Source organism: Macrosteles quadrilineatus, unplaced genomic scaffold (assembly GCF_028750875.1).
Source record: "Macrosteles quadrilineatus isolate MER2022 unplaced genomic scaffold, UCM_ALF_1.0 Scaffold_11__1_contigs__length_5352618, whole genome shotgun sequence".
Lineage (NCBI taxonomy): Eukaryota > Metazoa > Arthropoda > Insecta > Hemiptera > Cicadellidae > Macrosteles > Macrosteles quadrilineatus.
Genome location: NW_026542604.1, coordinates 1,374,141 through 1,396,854, shown reverse-complemented (window position 1 = coordinate 1,396,854; position 22,714 = coordinate 1,374,141). Strand labels below are relative to the sequence as shown.

At 41.1% G+C, this 22,714-nt stretch overlaps 1 protein-coding gene across 2 annotated transcripts in view; it reads left to right on the top strand.

Moving 5' to 3' along the window:
- LOC129004734 (kelch-like ECH-associated protein 1B) overlaps positions 1-22,714 on the top strand; it is a 51,197-nt gene that overhangs the window by 11,430 nt on the left and 17,053 nt on the right. Inside the window, exons 2-3 of one of the 2 annotated variants that reach the window (XM_054433324.1) lie at positions 9,441-9,619; positions 18,511-18,624. In XM_054433324.1, the coding sequence (XP_054289299.1) occupies positions 9,509-9,619; positions 18,511-18,624 (225 nt within the window). In that variant the 5' untranslated portion in view covers positions 9,441-9,508. Of the gene's footprint in view, positions 1-9,440; positions 9,633-18,510; positions 18,625-22,714 lie in introns of those variants that run through there. The other variant, XM_054433325.1, reaches the window with a different exon arrangement.

Genomic DNA, 22,714 nt, shown 5'->3' with positions numbered 1-22,714 from the left:
CGGAAATCGGCTGCTAAACAGAGAGGAATTTCAGGTAATTTCATTCTTGTTTGATCCACGATTCCCTTTATGTTGAAAACATGTTCGGCGGGATTTTCTTTATAATTAGAGTAAAATAATAAACAATATTCTGATAGATCTGTGGACATAGAGCCGCATAACCGCAAGTCACCGTTACCTCGCGTCGCGTACTACAAGCGGCCTTGTCGCGTTATCAGTCACCTTATCACATCTGATAATCCGTCAAGGTTACGCCGCCGCGCCGCCCAGCTGTCATAACATCTTCGAGATCTCGTCTTGACGAAAGTTCATTGCTACTGCTCGCTCGGGATTCTTGTGTGAGTCAAGTGTTAATAATTGCAGTCACTTTCGAGAAAAGTTTTTTATACGCATTCTCCCTTACAGGCTTATCAGTCCATGTAGGCTTAATTCGTGTAAGCTGATTGTTAAAACATCACTTCATTTCAAACGTCTTTATTTTCTTTTTTGCATACAATCTTTTCCCAAATACATTTTTATTTTGTGAATTTTCTTAGGTTTGAAGTGTTTGTTATTTTTAAACGTCTTGCTTATTGTGAGAAAAATACTATATTCTAAAAAAAATACTATATAAAATACTATACTATCTTTGATTTAATTTTAGTACGACTCGGACCGAGAAATATGTTGTGCTCGTTTAGATAGCCGTATTAGTGTATCGTTTGTATTTGGTACAAAGAAATATCTAGGCTATTTTGTGGGTTAGCGAACGCATTAAAAATTAGGAGCCGATGAGAGTTGATTTAAATACGTTTAGTACACTTTTGTTTGAATTTTCCTTGCTAAAAACTAAGTTGATGAGGATTTCTACTAGATAACCTACAGCCGCGGCATGGACAATTTTAAGCATTTCGTTGCTAAAACAGCTGGGGAAAACTCGTAACAATTGAAAATAAGTTATGATAAAGTTAGTCGTTTTTGCGTGTTTGTACCGGTTTGAAACGAACACTACTGAAGCGAGTGAGCTGACGTTTTACTCAATGGTAAATCATGAACCCGGTCAAAATATAGGACTACTGTATTCATGTCCGTAAACTTCAGACTACATCTTGCGAATGTCCACAGCTTCGAGATTGAGCGTAAATATTTGGTTAGTCTCTATGTCAACCAAAATAAAGCCCACAGTATTTTCTTTTGCACTGTTTAAATAATCTTACTCCACACAACTGACTGAATTAAACCAAAGAGAATGTCTAAAACTGTATATCTACGGTGAAATGTTTTAAATTTACTCCAAGCAAATGCGTCATGCATACAGTTTCAATCGCTCGGTGTTTTCTTGCTCGCTGATTCAATTTTCCTTGTTGATAATTGGCCAATCAATGTCCAAGGTGATTAGCAATCCGAGCGGGTCTGTTACGATATGGAACATTCTTTATAATGTACGGATACATTTCTTTCAGCGATATAAACATACTGTGGTGTTGTGCAAAGCATTACACCGCTCTTGGAAAGTTACATTTTTGGGTCTGGCAAACTTTTTTTAGATGCCTCATTTTTCTTTTTTGCTAGACATTGACGTAGCCTAAAGGGGGGCGGGGTTCCTGTCACAAGGAGTATTAAAAAAAAATTAAGTATCTTAATTTAGATTAAAAAAAACTTTTTTGTCTACGATGTTTTTCAACCATGCAGAGTTTCATTTAAAGTTTCATCCATACCGTACCTTCATGTTTTTTTAGAGGATACAGTTTGGTTGGATAAGTATGTCTAATCCGTTATCTATATATCGATTCCATAAACAAGATATCACGGAATACTCCAACGGAACGACAGCTTTGGTACGGATTTATTGAAACCCATCACGGATTCGCTCTAAAAGATTTACACATTTATACCTTCATGTTTTTTTAGAGGTACAGTATTGTATTTTTACCACCAGTTTTTTTGGACTATTTTATAAGCTTACCAACCTCCAATTTGGTTGGTTAAGTATGTCTAATCCGTTATCTATATCGATTCCATAAACAAGATATCACGGAATACCCCAACGGAACGACAGCTTTGGTACGGATTTAATTAAATCCATCACGGATTCGCTCTAGAAGATTTACACATTTATTGTAATTTTTATGACAATACATGCGTATTCTGACATCAAAATAGATAGTTACTGAATTAATTAATTGTATGAGTAACCGCGAGCACATGTTTTACACCACCTTCACTGACTGACCAACACACCACACTCCACCTCTCCTCTTCAATCTTCACCAGATTTTTATAAATTTCCTCAGTTTTTGTATACAAAGAGTTTTTTTATCGTCAATTTAATTCACAGAAGAACACTAAACATTCAGTTTCAAGCAAGAATTTTTTTTTATATTTAGAATTATACGAATTATTTTTTGTTTTTCTATACATTTTTTTACCTCCCATCTAAATTAACCTTTTCGCAACTCGAGTCTACGCACAGGCCCTGCCTATGTAGACTTTTTCCTTTGTTATAAAAGGTATTTTTTTGCACTTTTTTCGCTTTATTTCTACAGAATATAATTTTTTGTTTTGTTATCTAGTTAGTAATGTTTGCTGTATTATAAGTAAAAAAAATACAATGTAATTATATGTATATAATTTATGGGAAATAAAATATTATTTCATTTCATTTCATTTCATTTTCTCCATGAGAATAACATGGGACTTTTAAATTACACTTTTTTTTATTTTCTCCGTGACCGTTAGAAAATACAAAATACATACAAAAACGCCTTAATATACTAAATTATTTCTTTTTTTAAGCTCCAAAAATGGTTTAGAAATAAATTGATATTTTTTTGTTTTTAGGGTTAAAAATGGGAAAACCCATTTTTACTCCATAAAACTAATGGGAGAAAGTATGTGACAGATTGCTGATACAGTTTATTTTAATTCAAAATGATATGATAGAACCCCTGAGTGTGCTACTGCCAAAATTATTTTTTGTGTAAAGTAGTTGATACTGTTACAAATATGGTGACATAAACATGCTATAGTTCATAACAAGTTGTCCAGTGAATTCGGCTTGTTAGGCCTCGGGTACGATACGAGGGGCCAGCGGTGAGCGGCAAGCGGCGAGCGGTAACCTGAGCGGCATAGCGGCGGTGGTGGTTACGTTACAAGTGGCACATTTATAACACTCATCAAATTTCCCCAGTTTTATGAGTCAGTTTAGTCGAAAATTGTAAACTGTGCTTACCTGCAAGAAGTATTGCAACTATTGTTACTATCTGACAATTGTTTGCCTTTAAAGAAAAACTTAGTTTTTAGAAAAACCTTAACCCTAACTTTGTTCCTATACTTTTCTGGTGACTGAATTGTTTTAAAACTTGCGTGCTGATCATTCCTCAATCATTCCCTGGACTGCACCTCACGTATCGACCCGTATCGCATGTTTGCTGCTGTTTCTCTGTCATTTTAGGCCGAACTGAAGCATTAGGCCCCGGGTACGATACGAGCGGCGAGCGGCGAGCGGTGAGCGGCGAGCGGCATGAGCGGCGCCGCTCTGACATCGGGTCTCATTTAAGTTGCGTGTAAATTTGCTGAGGGTGGCCACGATACGTCTGAGCGGCGAGCGGCGGTAAGCGGCACCGCTCAGCGCCGCTCATGGTTCCAAGTCAAAACCGATTTTCGCGAAAACGCCGCTCGCCGCTCAGGTGAGTCATGCTTAAGTTCGGCCTAAAATGACAGGGAAACAGCAGCAAACATGCGATACGGGTTGATACGTGAGGTACAGTCCAGGGAATTTTTGTGGAATGACCAGCACGCAAGTTTTAAAACACTTCAGTCATCAGAAAAGTAAAGGAAAAAATTTGGGTTAAGGTTTTTCTAAAAACTAAGTTTATCTTTAAACTCAAACAATTGTTAGATAGCAACAAAAGTTGCAATATGTCTTGCAGGTAAGCATAGTTTACCATTTTATACTAAACTGACTCATAAAAATTGGGAAACTTGATGAGCGTTATAAATGTGCCGCTTGTATCGTAGCCACCACCGCCGCTTACATGCCGCTCAGGTTGCCGCTCGCCGCTTGCCGCTCACCGCTCGCCGCTCGTATCGTACCCGAGGCCTTAAGGCCCCGGGTACGATACGAGCGGCGAGCGGTGAGCGGCGAGCGGCATGAGCGGTGCCGCTCTGACATCGGGTCTCATTTAGATGCGTGTAAATTTGTTGAGGGTGGCCACGATACGTCTGAGCGGCGAGCGGCGGTGAGCGGCACCGCTCAGCGCCGCTCATGGTTCCAAGTCAAAACCGATTTTCGCGAAAACGCCGCTCGCCGCTCGCCGCTCAGGTGAGTCATGCTTCAGTTCGGCCTAAAATGACAGAGAAACAGCAGCAAACATGCGATACGAGTCGATACGTGAGGTGCAGTCCAGGGAATGTTTGTGCAATGATCATCACGGAAGTTTAAAAACACTTCAGTCACCAGAAAAGTATGGGACCAAGTTAGGGTTAAGGATTTTTTTTTAAAACTAAGTTTTTCTTTAAAGGCAAACAATTGTCAAATAGCAACAATAGTTGCAATCATTCTTGCAGTCAAGCATAGTTTACCATTTTCGACTAAACTGACTCATAAAACTGGGGAAATTTGATGAGCGTTATAAATGTGCCGCTCGTATCGTAGCCACCCCCGCCGCTTACGTGCCGCTCAGGTTGCCGCTCGCCGCTTGCCGCTCACCGCTCGCCGCTCGTATCGTACCCGAGGCCTACACCTGAGCGGCGAGCGGCGTTTTCGCGAAAACCAGTTTTGACTTGGAACCATGAGCTGCTCGCCGCTCAGACGTATCGTGGCCACCCTTAACAAATTTACACGCAACTAAATGAGACCCGATATCAGAGCGGCGCCGCTCATGCCGCTCGCCGCTCGTATCGTACCCGGGGCCAAACAGTTGGTTTGACAGAAATCAGTAACGAAAGCCGGGGCACATTATGTAGGTGGTTAATTCAAATTCGTCTTTATTACCTATCCGGCTACACATTCAACATAGAAGTCAGAGAAGTGGACAATGTCCAGCCCACTTATACTGTGTCTGTAATTAATTGAAGGTGACACACAAACAAATGTATCGCTATGTTTACAACCTATTATACAACCGATAATCCACTACTCTAGTAGTGACTGAGCACTATTCAAGTGCAGATTACTTGATTGCTATGACGCGCGATCCTGCCGACTTTTCCTCGTCTAGGTTAAGATTTGTGCAGCGTCATGTACTGTCATCCTGATCAACTGTAAATATTATCCCATTAAAATCCGTTTTCGCTTTTGCTTTACATTGGTATTCTTTGTTGTGTCTATATATTTATCTAAGGTGTATTACGAGTTCGGTTAGCTGTTTGTATCGTCATTTAGCTTACAATATGTTTCACAAGGTGTTGCTCAGTTAGTGCTGGCTGCTTATGATCCGTCATACAGTGGTAGCCTAGTAGGAGTTAGCGTTTTGAAATTAGATTCGAGAGGGACGGGCATCGGCTTATGCGACATATTTGCTGGGGTTTTGCTCCCCCCTTTGGGATTTCCCTAAATCGCTATTCCTTACAAAATGCCACTGGCCTTGAAAATAAAGAGACCTAAACACAACACCCATATATTCAACCATTGATTTGACAATAATAGTCTACATTATAGTGCAAGTAGACTCGTCATCCGTTGTAAAATCTGAGGCTTGTTTTGACGTGTTTTACGTTTAAGTACAATGTTGTTTAAACAATTTCCCCTATTTTGAAGTGCTCTTTTGTCTTATTATCCAATAGAACAAGCAATTGATTACAATTAGATTGTCAAACAATTTTAAACCTGATGAAATTAAAGAAAATAGTGGACAACAAAATGCCCTCTACATAAACCAAACAAAATAGCATATCCTTAAAATTGTCAACTGGTGAGGGAGTTGACATTCGATAAATAATGACATCGATCGATAGTTTATGACCTTTAGTCAATAATTTAATATTCGATGTCTCCTTCTTACTTACAGACGGTCACCCATTGTACAAGTAACAGATTGTTTTGTTTTGACAGTAGTTTTGTGCATGGTTTGTTTTTTGGTTTTGTTTGCTGTGTGATTTTTGCATTTTAGTTTTAATTTTTATGAAAATTGTATATTGTTATTTGTTCTGACGATGCCTATTGCATTTCATGCCTAATGGAAAATAAAGCATTTCATTTCATTTCACCCTTGACCAGATGAAGACAATTCCATGATTTGCGTTGTCCGGTAGCCGATATGGAGGATGCGTTTTGAAATGGTATTATTTATTATTGTGTTTTGGATGTTTTAGAATTTGTTATGGGGATTTCTACAACGTTAAAACTATTTTGAATTGTAACTAAATGTGATCTCTTCATCAATCATTAAATCTCTGGTAGTATTGTATAGGTAACCAAATAGTAGGCCTAAATGCAAACATAAAAACTGACCTAAAATAAAAGAATAGCGTTTTTCCAAAAGTATACGTAGGCCTACCCTACAATAAACCCTAATCAAATATGTTACAGCAGTTAAAATAACATGATACTTGCCTAAGAGTCAATTCCTCATACTAGCCGGACCAGCGTTGCCGGGGTCACGTCTCACGTCGTGTCGACCTTGAGAATCCAATGTTTCCTGGTCGCGATTAGAATGTAAACAAACACAAACTATATAACATACGTAGGTTTTAAATATTACGTCAAATCGTTCAAACCGGAGAAGATTTATAATGTTACTAACATCTAACAATGCAAAAAATAATAAATGAAATTAATGTTTCTTTTGGTATTATCATACAGTACTCAACTCATACAGTAATCAACTCAAGCTTACTTCTTCGAGCTCAAGTTAAAAAAAATTAAAATGAACGAAAAATAAGGAAATGAAGGAAAATGAGCGAGGGTTGAATAGACTTTTTGCCCTTGTGATGAACTATATTTTTCGTCATATTGCACCATTATTTGAAGAAACTATGTTACAAAGCTTATTTTTTTAAGATTAACCTCTCTAAAAACTACTTATAGCTTGTTTTCAACTTTACTAGAGGTCGTCCAGTGGTCGAAAACTCGACCAAAAATATGTAATGTACAAACAGACTTCTCTATTTTTACCCTACGCTGTAAATAAAACATATGATTGGAGTGTCTTCCATTTGTTTTGATTTTCTGTTTATATTTCGTTGTTATTTCGTCACCAGGATGGCAACCCTTAAGACCCATGTTAGTTTTTTTAATTTTAATTAATTTTTTGTGCTTTTTTAGCCTATTTAAGTTTACGAATGGATTCTGCACATCTACAGGAAAGTATCTTTCTAACAGTATGGGTAGATTTTCCCTGTGATGCACACGAGCTGAGAAGAAAGGTTTTAAAGAATGATGCTTGCCTATTAATATAAAGGGTGTTTCAGAATTCATGTCGGATATTTTAGGGTTTTATTCCTGGGTAAGAAACATATCCAAATATCATATTTAAATTGTCCTTAGTCCTTAGTTACTCACACAGCTGCCATTTTTTTTCACTAATTAATTGTTTTCTAAAAAGTGGTAAAAGATACGAAATTGAAACTTAGCACAAACATTTATGACAACTAGACAAAGCTACAACAAAATTATAACAATTTTTAAAATTCATAAAACAAAATGGCGGCAATTAAAAATTTTGTTTCTTGCATAACTCAAAAACCATTGATTTTACCAAAACTTTACAAGAATAACTTTTTAAAGGCATTTAAATTACTAATCGATTGACACCTTACTTTTTAAGATTGGATGAATATTAACTGAGATATGGCAGTTTAGTAATACATGACCGCTGGAGGTTAGTTTTAGTGCATGCCGAGGCAAGCGGCTAAAGTCTGCCACAACAATGCAACAGTCTCCGTCCGCTTAGCAAGTTATTTTCAAGTGATTTTAGATTATTTCAAACAATAATAAAATGTTACATAACGCCAAAAGTGTTTTTATCAATTATCTATCATTAGGATGGCATAAAATTGCACACCTTTTTACTGTCTTTAAAATTCACACAAAACACCCAAACTTTTTATATCAGCTGTGGTGAAAGTCAAGTACTTGTTCTAATCAGCTGATTTTATTGTTGTCTGAAGAGGTTATTGTTGGTTCAATGTAGTCAGTTCCTCTAAATTTGTACGCTTACAACAGTAGACTCCCTCTAATCCAGACACCTTTTAACGGGACATCGGTCCGGACTACACTTGGCAGAAATGACATCTATTTAACCGGACAATTTTTATCAGCACATTGGTTCAACCGGACTAGGTCGGTAGGAAGTGGGTGGTACTGAAATGACTGTTCTTGTGGTAAAGATTTGAGACCAGTGATCACGTGTCTAAATACAATTCTCTCCAAAATTTAAGTCAAATGCATTTTAACGGTCCGTTTGAACGAGTTTTTGGGGAAGTTGGTTTAACCGGAAAAACCGTTATCCGGACTGGCCTCGGTCTCGAGGAGTCCGGATAAGAGGGAGTTTACTGTACATTGATTAAATAATAACATTTTCAGGCAACAATAAAATAAAATACAATAAACAAAATGGCGGCTGTGTGAGTAATTAAGGACTTCGGACAATTTATTAAGATATTTGGATATGTTTCTTACCCAGGAATAATACTCTAAAATATCTGACACGAATTCTGAAACACCCTGTATGGATTTGCTAATGGAAACAAGCAGCTGTTTATAAAGTGATTCATTTGTATTGACTATTACGATTGTGTTAGTGCACATTAAACTATCAAATTAACTACAATCGATTAAACAATCGATACATGCAATTGTTTACAATCAAAATTTACAACTGAGTTGACAACAGTTGATGTTTACTCCCTTGGGGCTAAAATGCTTTTTACTCCCTAGAGCGTAAAAATACTAAATAAGACCCACAAGGTGTGCATTAAGACGGCCGTTTTTGCTGCAATATGACAAAAAAGTGTTTTTTGCAATACCAGCTCATTATTTTTGACTGAGGATAGGTACATGAGTCACTTTGGCCCCGGTTATGAAATATATTCTGCTTTTGTAGATGGCCTTAGAGGGAGAAAGTAGTTATATAGAGATAGTAACTGAAGTACAGTAGATATCCTGTCCATATGGAGCAGCTGTAGAAAATTTGTAAATGAATATAGTTGAATGAGCTCCCACAGTGTAAGCTACAGTCAAATATTCTATTTTCTCCCTTAATTTTTGTTACTCTGGTAGTTGACATATTATAAAATATGCTATCCTATAGCTTAATATGAGTTTTGCTTGGTTAAAACATCGGCATATTCAACAAAAATCAGTAAATTACCTACACACCGTCTTTAACATATTTTTATGTCCGTGGCTCAATTCAACTAAATTATTCTAAAACTAGCCACAACTTACATGAAATAAAATGTCTAGTAATCCATTGTCAAAGGCAGTTGTCAATTTGTGATTTTGTTCATTTTTGCAGAGTGAGGAACTGAAGCATGAGTGAGAGAGAGAGGATGGTGTGAGAGTGAGAGAGACGGAGAGTCCAACATGGACGGGGAGGAGGACTACTCGGCCAACGCTGAGGAGAACACCACCAAGACACAGGACCAAAATGACATGACATTCTGCATCAACAGTTACCTGAAGGATGCCATGAAGGTAGGAGTAGGAGGTGCTATCGCTGTATTTATAAACAATATTCATTTATTGTATTTATATGTTGTTGTGAAAAAGCACATTTTCATGAAATAGTAATGAACTAGCTGCCATACACAATAGGAGAGGATGTGAAAGAAAATCATTTGCTCTTTAGATCTGCCGTCTGTTTTAATTCTAGTTTATGGCCTTTCCTACGCTAAGTGTTTCATTTACTGTAATTAATTAAATAGTCATACCTTCCGAAGCAAGTAAGGAGAAGCCCTAAGCAAATTGACCTGTGAGGCAGAGCTCTTAAAAAATCAACCATTTCCTATGATTTTCAGCAAATCTACATAACTATACCGTCTAAATACTATACAGCCCGATGTGTTACTGACTCAGGTATACAAATGTTTGAGCACTTCTACAAGTGCTAGGAAGTTAAAATTTGGCACGCTTCTTGGTCTTGGGCCCAAGCTCCCAGGAAAGGTGACATTTTCAAATTTTAACCCCCCCCAAAATCTCGAATTTCCCCTCATGCTACTCATATAGGGAATAGCATTGAAATTGGCCAAGTCTGGTGTGCTCATCTGAACCGTTTAGAAATGTGCTAGAGACTTGAAAGTTGGCAGCATTGTAGTACGTGATCTTAAATTAACGGTGAAATTTGCATAAGCCCCACTGACAAATTTTATCCCCCCCCCAAAAAAACCCAAAATGGCAGACCTCTGAAAACGACAAAACACGTCTTTTTAAACGACAATAACTCAAAAACGGTAGGAGCTCCTAGAACTGTACATTAAATGCAAAGACTTGAAAGAATTTTCATGGTCAGGAAGTAAATGAATAAATAAATAAATGAATAAATGATTTTATTTCCATCAAAAATTAACAATGTATGAACATTTGTAATATTGGAAATATAACTGACCACTTTAACAAGTTGTGTGGTCAGTAAAATAAATTATAATAATCTAAAAATAAACATTGAATCAGCCTAGCTCAACATAAAAAATGACACCTGCTCTCTGTGATGTTTGACAATCCTTTTCTTAATAAAGCTAAATACTTAAACTAAAAAATCAAAGAAAACAATACTTAATTTAAATTCAAATTAAAATTACATTTAGATGAGGTATTTTCATGGACAACATCAAGCATCATGCTATTTCCAAATTTTGTTTTTATCCCTACCCTCGCATTCCCAATCTAAATAATGAAATGTGCAACAAGGATGAGGCCAACCGATAACACTATCTACTACATTTGTAGGCGCACACACACACATTCGTTCACTCACTCACTCACTCACTCTCTCACTCACTCTTTATTACCATTATCTGTCTTACTGCTATCCAACCAAGGGTCATGTTATAATCGGCTATGCTACAAACCCTCTCCGTGACCAACGGGCGGCTGGTAGCCCCGGGGTATCCTAGGGCCGTCAATGCACTGTCCCCGTGGTACATCTGGATTCGGATGCATAGCTAATTCACTCACACTTACAAATTTTCTACCTACATAAACCTCATTTGCGTTTTCCGAAAATCACACCCCTTCACCCCTAAAAACGCCCTACTTTCAAAAACTGGTAAATTTCTTTCAAATCTTTAATGGTTTTCGCTACTTTTCCCTATGTTTTTTCCTAACTTTACTTTTTGACCCCCAAAACTTAACTTTTTTAATGTCAAAATAAGTTTTACCTCTTTTCCGAGGCTATATCAGCCTCCCATGTTATTCTTCTGGTAATAAGCTTGAAAGTGGCTGACTTCGGCGTTTGTTTCTTAACCATTTAGAAATGTGATAGAGACTTGAAATTAGGCAAGGATGTAGATAGTGGCCTTGAATTATTGCAATAATTTGTAGAACTACAATTTACAAATTTTAACGACCTCAAATATCCGAAATGGCGAACATCTGCATACGAAAAAGCATGTTTTTTAAAAACTGTTATAACTCAAAAATGGTAAGAGTGTGACGCAAAATTCTAGGGGGGGAATAAACTAGTATTCACCTAAGTCAGGCTAGGCCTACCCCTTGAACTGGCCACACTCAAATTTCTTCCCCGGAGTGCTCAGAAGGAGCCGAGAAAAATCCAGGGGTCGATACGAAGTTGTCCAGCTTTGACTGATCAATTTATTGAAATTTAATCGAAGGCTCAGAGCTCTAGAAGCGCTCAGGAAATCCTGCAGACGCCCAGTTGGAGCTATATCATCCCAGCCTTCGTAAAAGTGTTTTGGAGAATTTTTCCTAACTTTTGAATGACTCTGTAGGGCCAACGAGTATTCAATCTTAAGCCAATATGATTCAATTACTCGTAATGAACTTTAAAATAATTAGCTGAAGGCCTCGGTAAATAATATAGAATCGAATATAATGTAAAACCCAATCCCTACAGAGTCGTCGGGGCCTAATTAATATAATTGGACGGATAATTTAACGTGAGTGGTTTAAAATAAATTTAATACTAATTTTTGTAGCTGATTATTCAACTCAGCCTGCTCCCAAGACTTGGTTCTTTCACCCGCCAAAGACGGGGTTTAGAACGTAGACGACAAGTCTCGGGGTATTAAAACGTCGAATCGACTGGAGTAACTTAAGTAATAATTTAATCGTGAAACGAACTGAATAAACGTAATTTAATAGCCAATTGGTTTAAAAGAGCCGAAAAATATCCACCGCTAGTCACTGGCAGGCAGGAACTGGCGGGTTTTGTACGAGTCGGCGAGAACTAAGTTAATAGAATTTAGAAAATTATAATCGAACGTAGACGGATAAAATAAATGGCAGACGAGTATGCGTATGTTAGAAAAAGAATATTTAAAAGAAAGTAGGAAAGTCTGAAAACGTAGCTAACCTGAATCGGTATCGTATGGCGAAGTTAATTTCGTTGTGCGAAGAGGCTTCTCGTTAACGAGTCGACGGTCGAACAGCGAATCTTTCTTGTCCGGCTCAAATCCCGATTTCCTCGGCCGCGGCTCAAGCGCTGCGGTGGCGATTTCGGAAACTAGCCAACAGCTGATTGGGGATTCGCCTGTTGAGCCGGTCTAGTTGTCGTCTGTCGTTGGTCAACAAACACCATTTTGAGGTTAAGTGATGTTGTCATCGGCGTTAAATATTCGTAAAATCGGTCGTTTTAATCGGACGCGAGGCGCGTCTGTCACCTCCGATGTGAGATGGCTCACCGCGACCAGGCCCGATTGGCTCTCGTTGGTCACGGGTTGCCTCGACAAAGCGTCGGCGACGCGGTTCAGGGTTCCCTTCCGGTATTTGATCTCGAAGGTGTACTGCTGAAGTTCCATCACCCACCGCGCCAGACGTCCGCTAGGCTCGTGTAGCCTCATTAGCCATTTCAGCGCGACGTGGTCGGTTATTGCGACGAACTTGTAACCCTCGAGGTACGGCTTAAATTTCCGGGTCGCCCAAACCAGAGCAAGACACTCTAACTCCGTCGTTGTATAGTTCTTCTCTTGGTCCGTAAGCAGTCGGCTGGCGTACGCGATGACGACCTCGCCGGATTCTTGGTTCTGCGTGAGAGCGGCTCCAAGACCGATGGTCGACGCGTCGGTCTGGAGGACAAACGGGACCGAGAAGTCGGGACAGGCCAGGACAGGAGCGGAGGTGAGGCGTCGTTTTAGTTCCTCAAACGATTCTTCCTGTTCAGGGCCCCACAGCCACCGAGCGTTCTTCTTCAGTAGTTGTCGCATCGGGGCGGTTACTTGGGCAAACCTGTCCACGAAACGACGGTACCAGGACGCGAGACCGAGAAAGCTTCGAAGGGTTTTACCGTTCGTAGGTCGTGGGAAGTCGGCGATAGCACGGACCTTCTCTGGGTCGGTCGATATCCCCTCGTTGTTGACGACGTGTCCGAGATATCTGAGCTCCTTTTTGCAGAAGTTACACTTCTCTGGGTTTAAACGTAGGCCAGCCTTTCTAAGGCGTTCGAAGACCACCCGGAGGATCTGCAGGTGCTCAGTAAACGTGGCGGACACCACAACGAGGTCGTCGAGGTAGGCGAACACCTTCGGCTCAAGCTCCGGACCGATGACCTTGTCCAGGAGGCGTTGAAAGGTCGCTCCGGCGGAATGGAGTCCGAAGGGCATAACCGTGAACTGGAATAGGCCTAACCCGGGTACGGTGAATGCGGTGATCGGCCGGCTTTCCTTTGCTAACGGCACCTGCCAATAGCCTTGCTTCAGGTCCAGTGTACTGATGTATCTCGCCGGCCGTAGTTTCTCCAGAATCGCGTTGATTCTGGGCAGCGGATACGCGTCGGGGACAGAGCATTCGTTGACTTTGCGCATATCGATGCAAAACCGAAACTTGCCGTTGCTCTTCCTCGTCAGCACGACTGGTGAACTCCAAGGGCTATCCGATGGTTCGATAACACCATCGCGGAGCATCGTCGCCACCTCTTCGTCGATGATAGCCTGCATCGCGGGATTTCTGGGGTAATACCGCTGCTTGACGGGGGCGGCGTTTTCTTTGAGCCGTATCGTGTGCTCAGCCAACGCCGTCTTCCCCGAAACGTCGTCAAACAGTGGAAGTTCGCGTTCCAGGAATTCCGCAAGCCTCGTGTCTTCGTCGGGGGTCAATGTCTCGAGAGCGTTGACCGGACAGGACGGAGGAACGTCGTCGTGGCGGAGGTTCCGTACGGCGGTGTGTACACTGACAAGAGCGAGGTCAGTAATACACCGAATGCCAAGTACCACCTCCACGCTCAGGTTCGGGACATGTAGGGCATCCCACAAATACGTCTGGCCCGCGATTTCACCGTCCACTCTGTATCGATCCGAGACACGGCAATTCGCTCCGTTGGCCATGCGTAGGTTGACGTCAGCCTGGTCGGGTACGATGCCGCACGTCCGAAGGTGACGTACGGCGCGATCTCCAATCAGACTGACCGACGAGCCGGTATCGATGAGGGCGCTGAACGTCTCACCTGAGATGACCACGTCGACGAAGGGTCGGTCATCTCTGGGGGCGCGTTCACGGCTGACGGTTCCGGTGAATTCCGTTATGAAGCCGAGCCAGCGATTCCACTCCTCGGAGGTCGTGCGACGTTTCGTTCTACGGGGCTCAGGCGACCTCCCGCAGACTGAACCCGATGTCCGTTTCCCGAGCCGCAGTTGCAGCGACGCGTCGAGATGCCTACCCTCTTGCAGTGGTAGCAACGCAGGACCTTGGGCTTCGAACACTCGCGAAACAGATGTCCGGTTCCGTCGCAGTTCCAGCACACGAATTGCCGAGAGCCTGCCGCTCGTTCGTTCGTCGTACCGGGCGATCTGGTTCTCGTAGAGTCCGGCGTCCGCCTCCGCCTATAATCGTCTCGTGGCGAAGGGTCACGGGGGTTTGACCGCGCAAACGTCGTTCTCTTGCGGCCGTCCTCCAAGGGTTTACCAGGTCGTGACCTGGCCGTCACCTCGGATTCCTCGGCATGGTCGTCCGACCAGCGATCAATTGCCGCGCTGCTGTAGACCCGGTCGACTTTCCGATCTTGAACGTAGGCGGTTTCCGGGATCAGCGACATCGAAGGTGGTGGCGGCGGACGGAAGGTCTGCCGGCTCCGAACGTATGCCTCGTAACCCTCAGCTCTCTCCAGCAACTCCTCCAGAGTACAAAAATCGGTACGACGTAAGACGAGTTTGTACTCCGGGCGCATGTTGCGGTATATAAGGTCCAGTTTACCCTGCTGCGAGAACGTACCGCTCCTCCGGATCAGCGTTGAGAGCGCTACGACGTAGTCACGAATGGATTCGCGCTCGCCTTGTGTCCGTCGCCTTACCTCGTCGTCTAGATCTTGTCGATATAACGGAGGGAGGTATTGATCTTCGAACTGACGTTTGAAATCTTGATACGTCTGCTAGCTGCCGCGACAGTTCCGATACCAAAGCAATGCCGGGCCGTGAAGAAGTTCCGGCAAAGCCTTCGTCACTTCGTCGATATCGATTGAGTAGGCCTCCGCCAACTCCTCCAGACGTTCTAGAAAAGAGACCGGGTCCTTCTTGCCGTCAAACCGCAGATTCCACTTGCGGACCCGATTGCACAACGACGGCGTGTCGTCTCCCACTCTCGTCCCACCCCACGGGTTGGGGTTGTCTGGACGTGAGGTTGAGAAGGCTGGTCGTGGTTGTGACGTCACCAGGCCCTGGTTGGATCGCGGCCATTCGTGGGTCCGGTCTTCGAACTCGTGACGCGGGATGTGGGTTCGGGGCTCGTAGGTCCGGTCTTCGTAATCGTGACGCGTCGTCTGGGTTTGTGACGGTATGATAGGCTGTCGCGGAAGTGTCAGGTCGTGCGACGTCAGGTAAGCAGTTGGCCGTTCTCCGCGACTCTCAAACATCGCGTGGGATTCGCGATCCGTCGGTAGACCGGAGGGTACGGGGTACGACAAAATGTCTTCCCCGGTCGACGGGATGTAGGCCGGACGCTTTACCAACGCCGCGAGGGCTCGTCGAACGGATTCAGAATCAGCGTTCGGAGAGACTCCGAGCATTTCTCGCACGCTGGCCATCTCCTGGTACGCGGAAGGAGGTGCCAGCCACTGTCGGATTTGCGTATCGTAGGCTGTCGAGGCTGTTATCACCGTCGGGTTCATCGGCTGACCGATGCTTCCCAACGGGTTCTTCCAATAATCGCAAAAACGTTTGCGGAGCTCGGCGACGCTACCCTCAGTATCTAGATGATATTTACTCATCTCGGCTATCAGGAGCTGTTTGCTCAGAGTATGAATCCAGCCGACGCGTGAGTCGTCCAACGGTGATTTCGGGATGCTCTCCATCGTCGAAGGTATTTGGGAGATCGTCGTCGTGGTCGTGGTCGTCGTTGACGTTTGAATTCCCTCCGTGGATATCGTCACGTGGCCGATCGGTAGCGTATCGGGTCGGGCAATAGTCGTCGGGGTACTCGAAGTCGTGGATTTAGTTTCTCCAGTCATTTCGTGTAAATTTCGAAGTCAAAACCGTGTTTTCGAGTCCAAATGTTCGGGCGCCAGAGATGTGACGCAAAATTCTACAAAACGACAGTACAAGGACGTGAGACCGAGGAAGCTCAGTCCCTGTTCGGGCGCCAGAGATGTGACGCAAAATTCTAGGGGGGGAATAAACTAGTATTCACCTAAGTCAGGCTAGGCCTACCCCTTGAACTGGCCACACTCAAATTTCTTCCCCGGAGTGCTCAGAAGGAGCCGAGAAAAATCCAGGGGTCGATACGAAGTTGTCCAGCTTTGACTGATCAATTTATTGAAATTTAATCGAAGGCTCAGAGCTCTAGAAGCGCTCAGGAAATCCTGCAGACGCCCAGTTGGAGCTATATCATCCCAGCCTTCGTAAAAGTGTTTTGGAGAATTTTTCCTAACTTTTGAATGACTCTGTAGGGCCAACGAGTATTCAATCTTAAGCCAATATGATTCAATTACTCGTAATGAACTTTAAAATAATTAGCTGAAGGCCTCGGTAAATAATATAGAATCGAATATAATGTAAAACCCAATCCCTACAGAGTCGTCGGGGCCTAATTAATATAATTGGACGGATAATTTAACGTGAGTGGTTTAAAATAAATTTAATACTAATTTTTGTAGCTGATTATTCAACTCAGCCTGCTCCCAAGACTTGGTTCTTTCACCCGCCAAAGACGGGGTTTAGAACGTAGACGACAAGTCTCGGGGTATTAAAACGTCGAATCGACTGGAGTAACTTAAGTAATAATTTAATCGTGAAACGAACTGAATAAACGTAATTTAATAGCCAATTGGTTTAAAAGAGCCGAAAAATATCCACCGCTAGTCACTGGCAGGCAGGAACTGGCGGGTTTTGTACGAGTCGGCGAGAACTAAGTTAATAGAATTTAGAAAATTATAATCGAACGTAGACGGATAAAATAAATGGCAGACGAGTATGCGTATGTTAGAAAAAGAATATTTAAAAGAAAGTAGGAAAGTCTGAAAACGTAGCTAACCTGAATCGGTATCGTATGGCGAAGTTAATTTCGTTGTGCGAAGAGGCTTCTCGTTAACGAGTCGACGGTCGAACAGCGAATCTTTCTTGTCCGGCTCAAATCCCGATTTCCTCGGCCGCGGCTCAAGCGCTGCGGTGGCGATTTCGGAAACTAGCCAACAGCTGATTGGGGATTCGCCTGTTGAGCCGGTCTAGTTGTCGTCTGTCGTTGGTCAACAAACACCATTTTGAGGTTAAGTGATGTTGTCATCGGCGTTAAATATTCGTAAAATCGGTCGTTTTAACTTTATTTGGTGAAAAGGATTGCTATTATGAATAAATATGTAGTTGTGGGTGTGTTCGTGTACTTCACTGTTATCAAAAGTAGGCCTACGTTCTTTGGCCCATAGCCCAAGCTAGGGCCAACACATAGGCCTAGGATTAGGATGTTGTGGATAAAAATCGGGTAAGTTATGGTGTTTGTTGACTAGCAATACGTTTTTACCCCCCTTAAAATTTGGTACCTCACAAGAGCTAGCCAAAAATGGTCAAAATAGTAGTTATGAAAATATTTTCATGGTCTGGAATTATATTTCCTACAAAACCTTCCTAAGCGTTTTCCGGAAATCGTACCCCTTTACTCCAAAAAAACTCCCTACTTCTGAACTTTTAATTTTTTTTTACATGATTTTAATAATTGTAATTACTTATCGGACTTATATTTGTACTTAATTTTGACTTGTTTTAGTGTTTACATCTGGCAGTTCATAAGGTCGGCAATGCAGTACCAGATTTGGTTCTTGCTCTTATTATTGTTACTAGATTGATTTGACTACACATGATAACATTTTATAGTTACACATTTTTATGTGTCATATGCTTATATTTTTATTTGGTTAATGGCCTTAAACGATGACCACACATTTGACTGTATCACTTCAATAATATTATAGATTTTATTTTTATGTTCTTTAGATAATGAACATGATGAGGAGTCACTGTCTGTTGACTGATATTGTTCTTGAGGTTGGAACAGAATCATTCCAGGCTCACAAAGTCGTTCTTGCTGCAGCTAGTCCTTACTTTAAGGTAAGCAGAAGTTTCAATTCCATTGTTTTATAAATCTTGAGCTTACATGAAATATAATTTTAGTACAATACCCTATAACTAAATCAAAACATTTTGGAAAATATGTAGGAATTCACTTTTAAGAATAGGGTTGTTCAACCATGTATTAATCTGAGTAATATGTGAATACTGTATTGTTATAAAATATGGTGAAAAATTAAATGTGTCCAAGGAAACAAGTTGCTTCCAATACAGTGTCTGGTTCTCTACCATGTAGACTCATCTCTCTCATCACAAGATAAGTAAATCAGAATGCAAACTGATACTTATCCTTCTAAAAATATTCAACATAGCCTATAGGGCCTTGCAACATTCAAATCAAATAAAGTAAAATGAAAATGTTAACAGTTGTACTTAACCTGTTGAGCCACGAGATTTTTAAGTGATTCATTAATCGTTATCTATATATATAATACGCTAGGCATATTTTTGTCATAATTGTTTTGGAGTGGTGGTGCTACCGATCACCATGTCCAAGGTGTCGTTAGAAAGGTCTTAGCATGTAGTTTTGCCATCAAACAAAAAAACTTTGGAATTCCATCAGGGCTCTGCCCCAGTGGCCATCAAAGTTTCCATGTTATTCTTAGGGAGAAAATGTTTGTTTACATTTAAACAGATGAATACTTTGAATTTGACACTAATATTTGAAACAGCTGGTTATACTAAAATTTTGCACAAAATCAAAACATAACCAAAAAAACCTTCGACATAACGGTTTAACTGGTAGACGTGAACGAAATACAAATACAGTAATACTATTGTCGTTGATAGTCGAATACAGCAAGCACCCTTCCGTGTTGGGTTTAAGTGTGCTCTCCAACAGCCGCCTGAAGATTCCACATTCGATTTAGGACTGTTGGATAATCGCTGCATAAGCTGTTGATTTTGGAAGACAAGGAGGTGGGTAAGACTACATCGGAAAAAGAAGAGAGAAGAGATGAGTGGCAAATGCTTTGGGAGCAGAGAGTTTTATGTTAACGTTTTAAAGGTAAACGTTCGGATATATACTTAACATCAGAAAGAGACTGGAAAAAGATTGGGAGAACAGGACATGGAAAATTTCAAGGCGAATTTGTGAAGATTTCGCATGGTGGAAGTATGTAGATGTGGAGAAAAAAAACACGAGTCGTGTATTTATTTTATAAATTGTTAATTTCAGGAGACAAATAGGAGAGAACTGGAATAAGTCTTGGATAAGATAGGTCTAGAAATGAGAAAACAAAACATGATGAGTGACAAGGAAACAATTGAGACGTTTAAAAAAGTAGCTAGGGAAATATGAAAAACCAGGGATACATAAAGGCTTTAAAATTTAAAAGAAGAAACAAACAAACTAAGTTTGTGCTTGTTGTGTAACACGTGCTTGTTTTAGAATATAGAATATGAGTGAAGGATGAGTGTAGAATGGAGTAAGATGATCTTTGTTGCTTTGTTACTGACTAAGATCAGCTGTTTCATTAGCCAGGATTATTTATTAAAAGCCCAATAGGTATGTCCCCACTTGTGGGCTTTTGTGTGTGCCAAGCGGATGCCTCTTAACGCATGCCTTGACGCTTCTTGACACAATTAAAGCATGTTCCGAATCGAGTCAGAAGGAGCTCTATTCCATAGCGCACAATGTAGCGCCAGACGATCCACCAGCCTTGGATTTCTGTGCATTTCAATTTGGAACTGCTTTACTTTGTTGACAAGTAGTTGGAGCAACATGATGACGAAGAAACCTCATAATTCATATAAGTTATCATTCTCACGTGTGTTTGTAGGACATGCTAAGTAATATATCAAATAACGAATAAATAAAATTAATATAAAAGAAATAAAATAATAAAATAAAATTTAATAAATTAAATTAGTTGATGGATAAAATAAGCAAATTAGGAGCTTTATAAAACTCCTATTAATTCAAACTGTAAGTGTTTATTTATTACGTTTTTGAGGTTTTCTTAACAATAATTGCCACATAAATTCCACCTAACAGAATAGAAAAATAAACTTCATCCATCTTGGAAAAGGCAACTAAAAAGTGTGGCATGAGTGTGGATAGGTGAGAGGAATACCTCAAAGCGCATGCGTTAATGCATGTTGGATTGAAAGTTTTGTAAGGGTTGATTTTTTACACCTCACCTTTTTTTTATCATATCATGGCTGAGATCGCAAGACAAAAATGGTTTTACTTGAGGATCATCAAAGTAGTATGAACGACCAACGATTTTGAGGTTAAACACGGTGAGGTAAGGCTCAAGCAGTTAGCGCGAGCGCCGATGGAGCCGCCGCCGAGGCCGAGTCAGACTGCCAAAACTGGTTTCTGCGCATGACCGGCCCAGACGTGCAACAAAACCACTGGGACCGGGCGCCGCCGGACAGTCTGTGCCATTTTGTGACCCGATCAACACGTCTCTCTCTAAGGTATAGTGCCTACTTGACATCATTTGATGATTCAGGGAAATCAGATTGTTTTACTTTTGGATATTTACGATCGATGTTGGATAGTTGATTTGCGATAATTTGTTCACGATAAACGAGGTTTTCGATTTTGATCAGTGATCAATTGGTATTTTTTGCAATTTAATTTATATTTTAAATTATGAAATAATTAGTTTGAAGTTAAAGAAATTTTGCCGACTAGCTATATAAAATCCAAACGAGTTGGCATACACTAGGCTATTGAGGAAAGCAAAAGTTGAGTAAGGCCAATTGAGTATTCTAAAGGATTTTTACCTACACATCTTATATTACATAACCTCTGTGTCACCTTCCAATATCCCTCCTTTCGCTGAAGCGCAAGCAGCATCCTTTGGGCGGAACACGCTACTCAATTACCTAAACCATCTGGTATCGCAGTTAAGGAGTGATTTAATAGGTTAAGCCTTAGCCTAGTTTTTATTGAAGAACTATATAATTTGAGGGTGACAATAGCCTAAGCTTGTGTAATATAACGTCATATAAACTCAATGTTGCCTTCCAAACACCTCTCCTTTTGCTGCAGTATAAGCAGCATCCTTTGGGCAGTGTACGCCATTCTATAGCCTAATACCCTATCTTGTATGCTTAACGAATTTCTGGTATTTAATTAAAACGTAGAGAGAGTTACGAAACAGAATTAACTATAAGGATAGCTGTTTTAGTGCTCGCATAGCTAGCGTTAGCCTGTTGATTAATTGGGATCTTTAAAGGATAGTAGTTATTCAAATTAACCTACCGTAACCTATCCTAGATTGCTGAAGTATATTCAGCATCCTAGTAAGCTGTGCAGGCTATATACCTTTGACCTTATTGTTGTTTAGAGCGCATTTGCGTGGGGTTAGGGTAGCGAACGAGGTGCATACGGGTGTTTAGGTAACGATTAACATACCGTAACCTATCCTAGATTGCTGAAGTATATTCAGCATCCTAGTTAGCTGTTCAGGCTATCTACCCTTAACCTTTTTGTTGTTTAGAGCGCATTTGCGTGGGGTTAGGGTAGCGACCGAGGTGTATACGGGCGTTTAGGTAACGATTAACCTACCGTAACCTTTCCTAGATTGCTGAAGTATATTCAGCATCCTAGTTAGCTGTGCAGGCTATCTATCCTTAACCTCTTTGTTGTTTAGAGCGTATTTGCGTGGGGTTAGGGTAACGATCGGAGCGTAGCAAGGTTTAGTTGGATCCTATAACCTTTGATACCGATCCTAGTTTGCTTGAAGAACATTCAGCATCCTAACTAGCTGTACAAGCTATCGAACCTAATTGTTGAAATAGACTCTAACGCGAGAATTGAATTAACAGATAACACGACACATAGATTATACACGACAACATTTCTCTCGCGTCTGATAGGGTAACGATGATGAGTGAATAGCGACAACTGGTTCGCACATTTCACTGAGTTACCCTATCATTTTCAATAAAGGAATTTGATTAGAACACAGACGATCGACACATTAGATTATTCGAAACGAAATTAATATTGAGTGGAATTTCACATCAACAATATTTTGTTGATTCACATCGACCCCTGGAAAATTTAAACCCAGCACTGCTGAACTATCTTTGGCGATAAGATAACGAAATC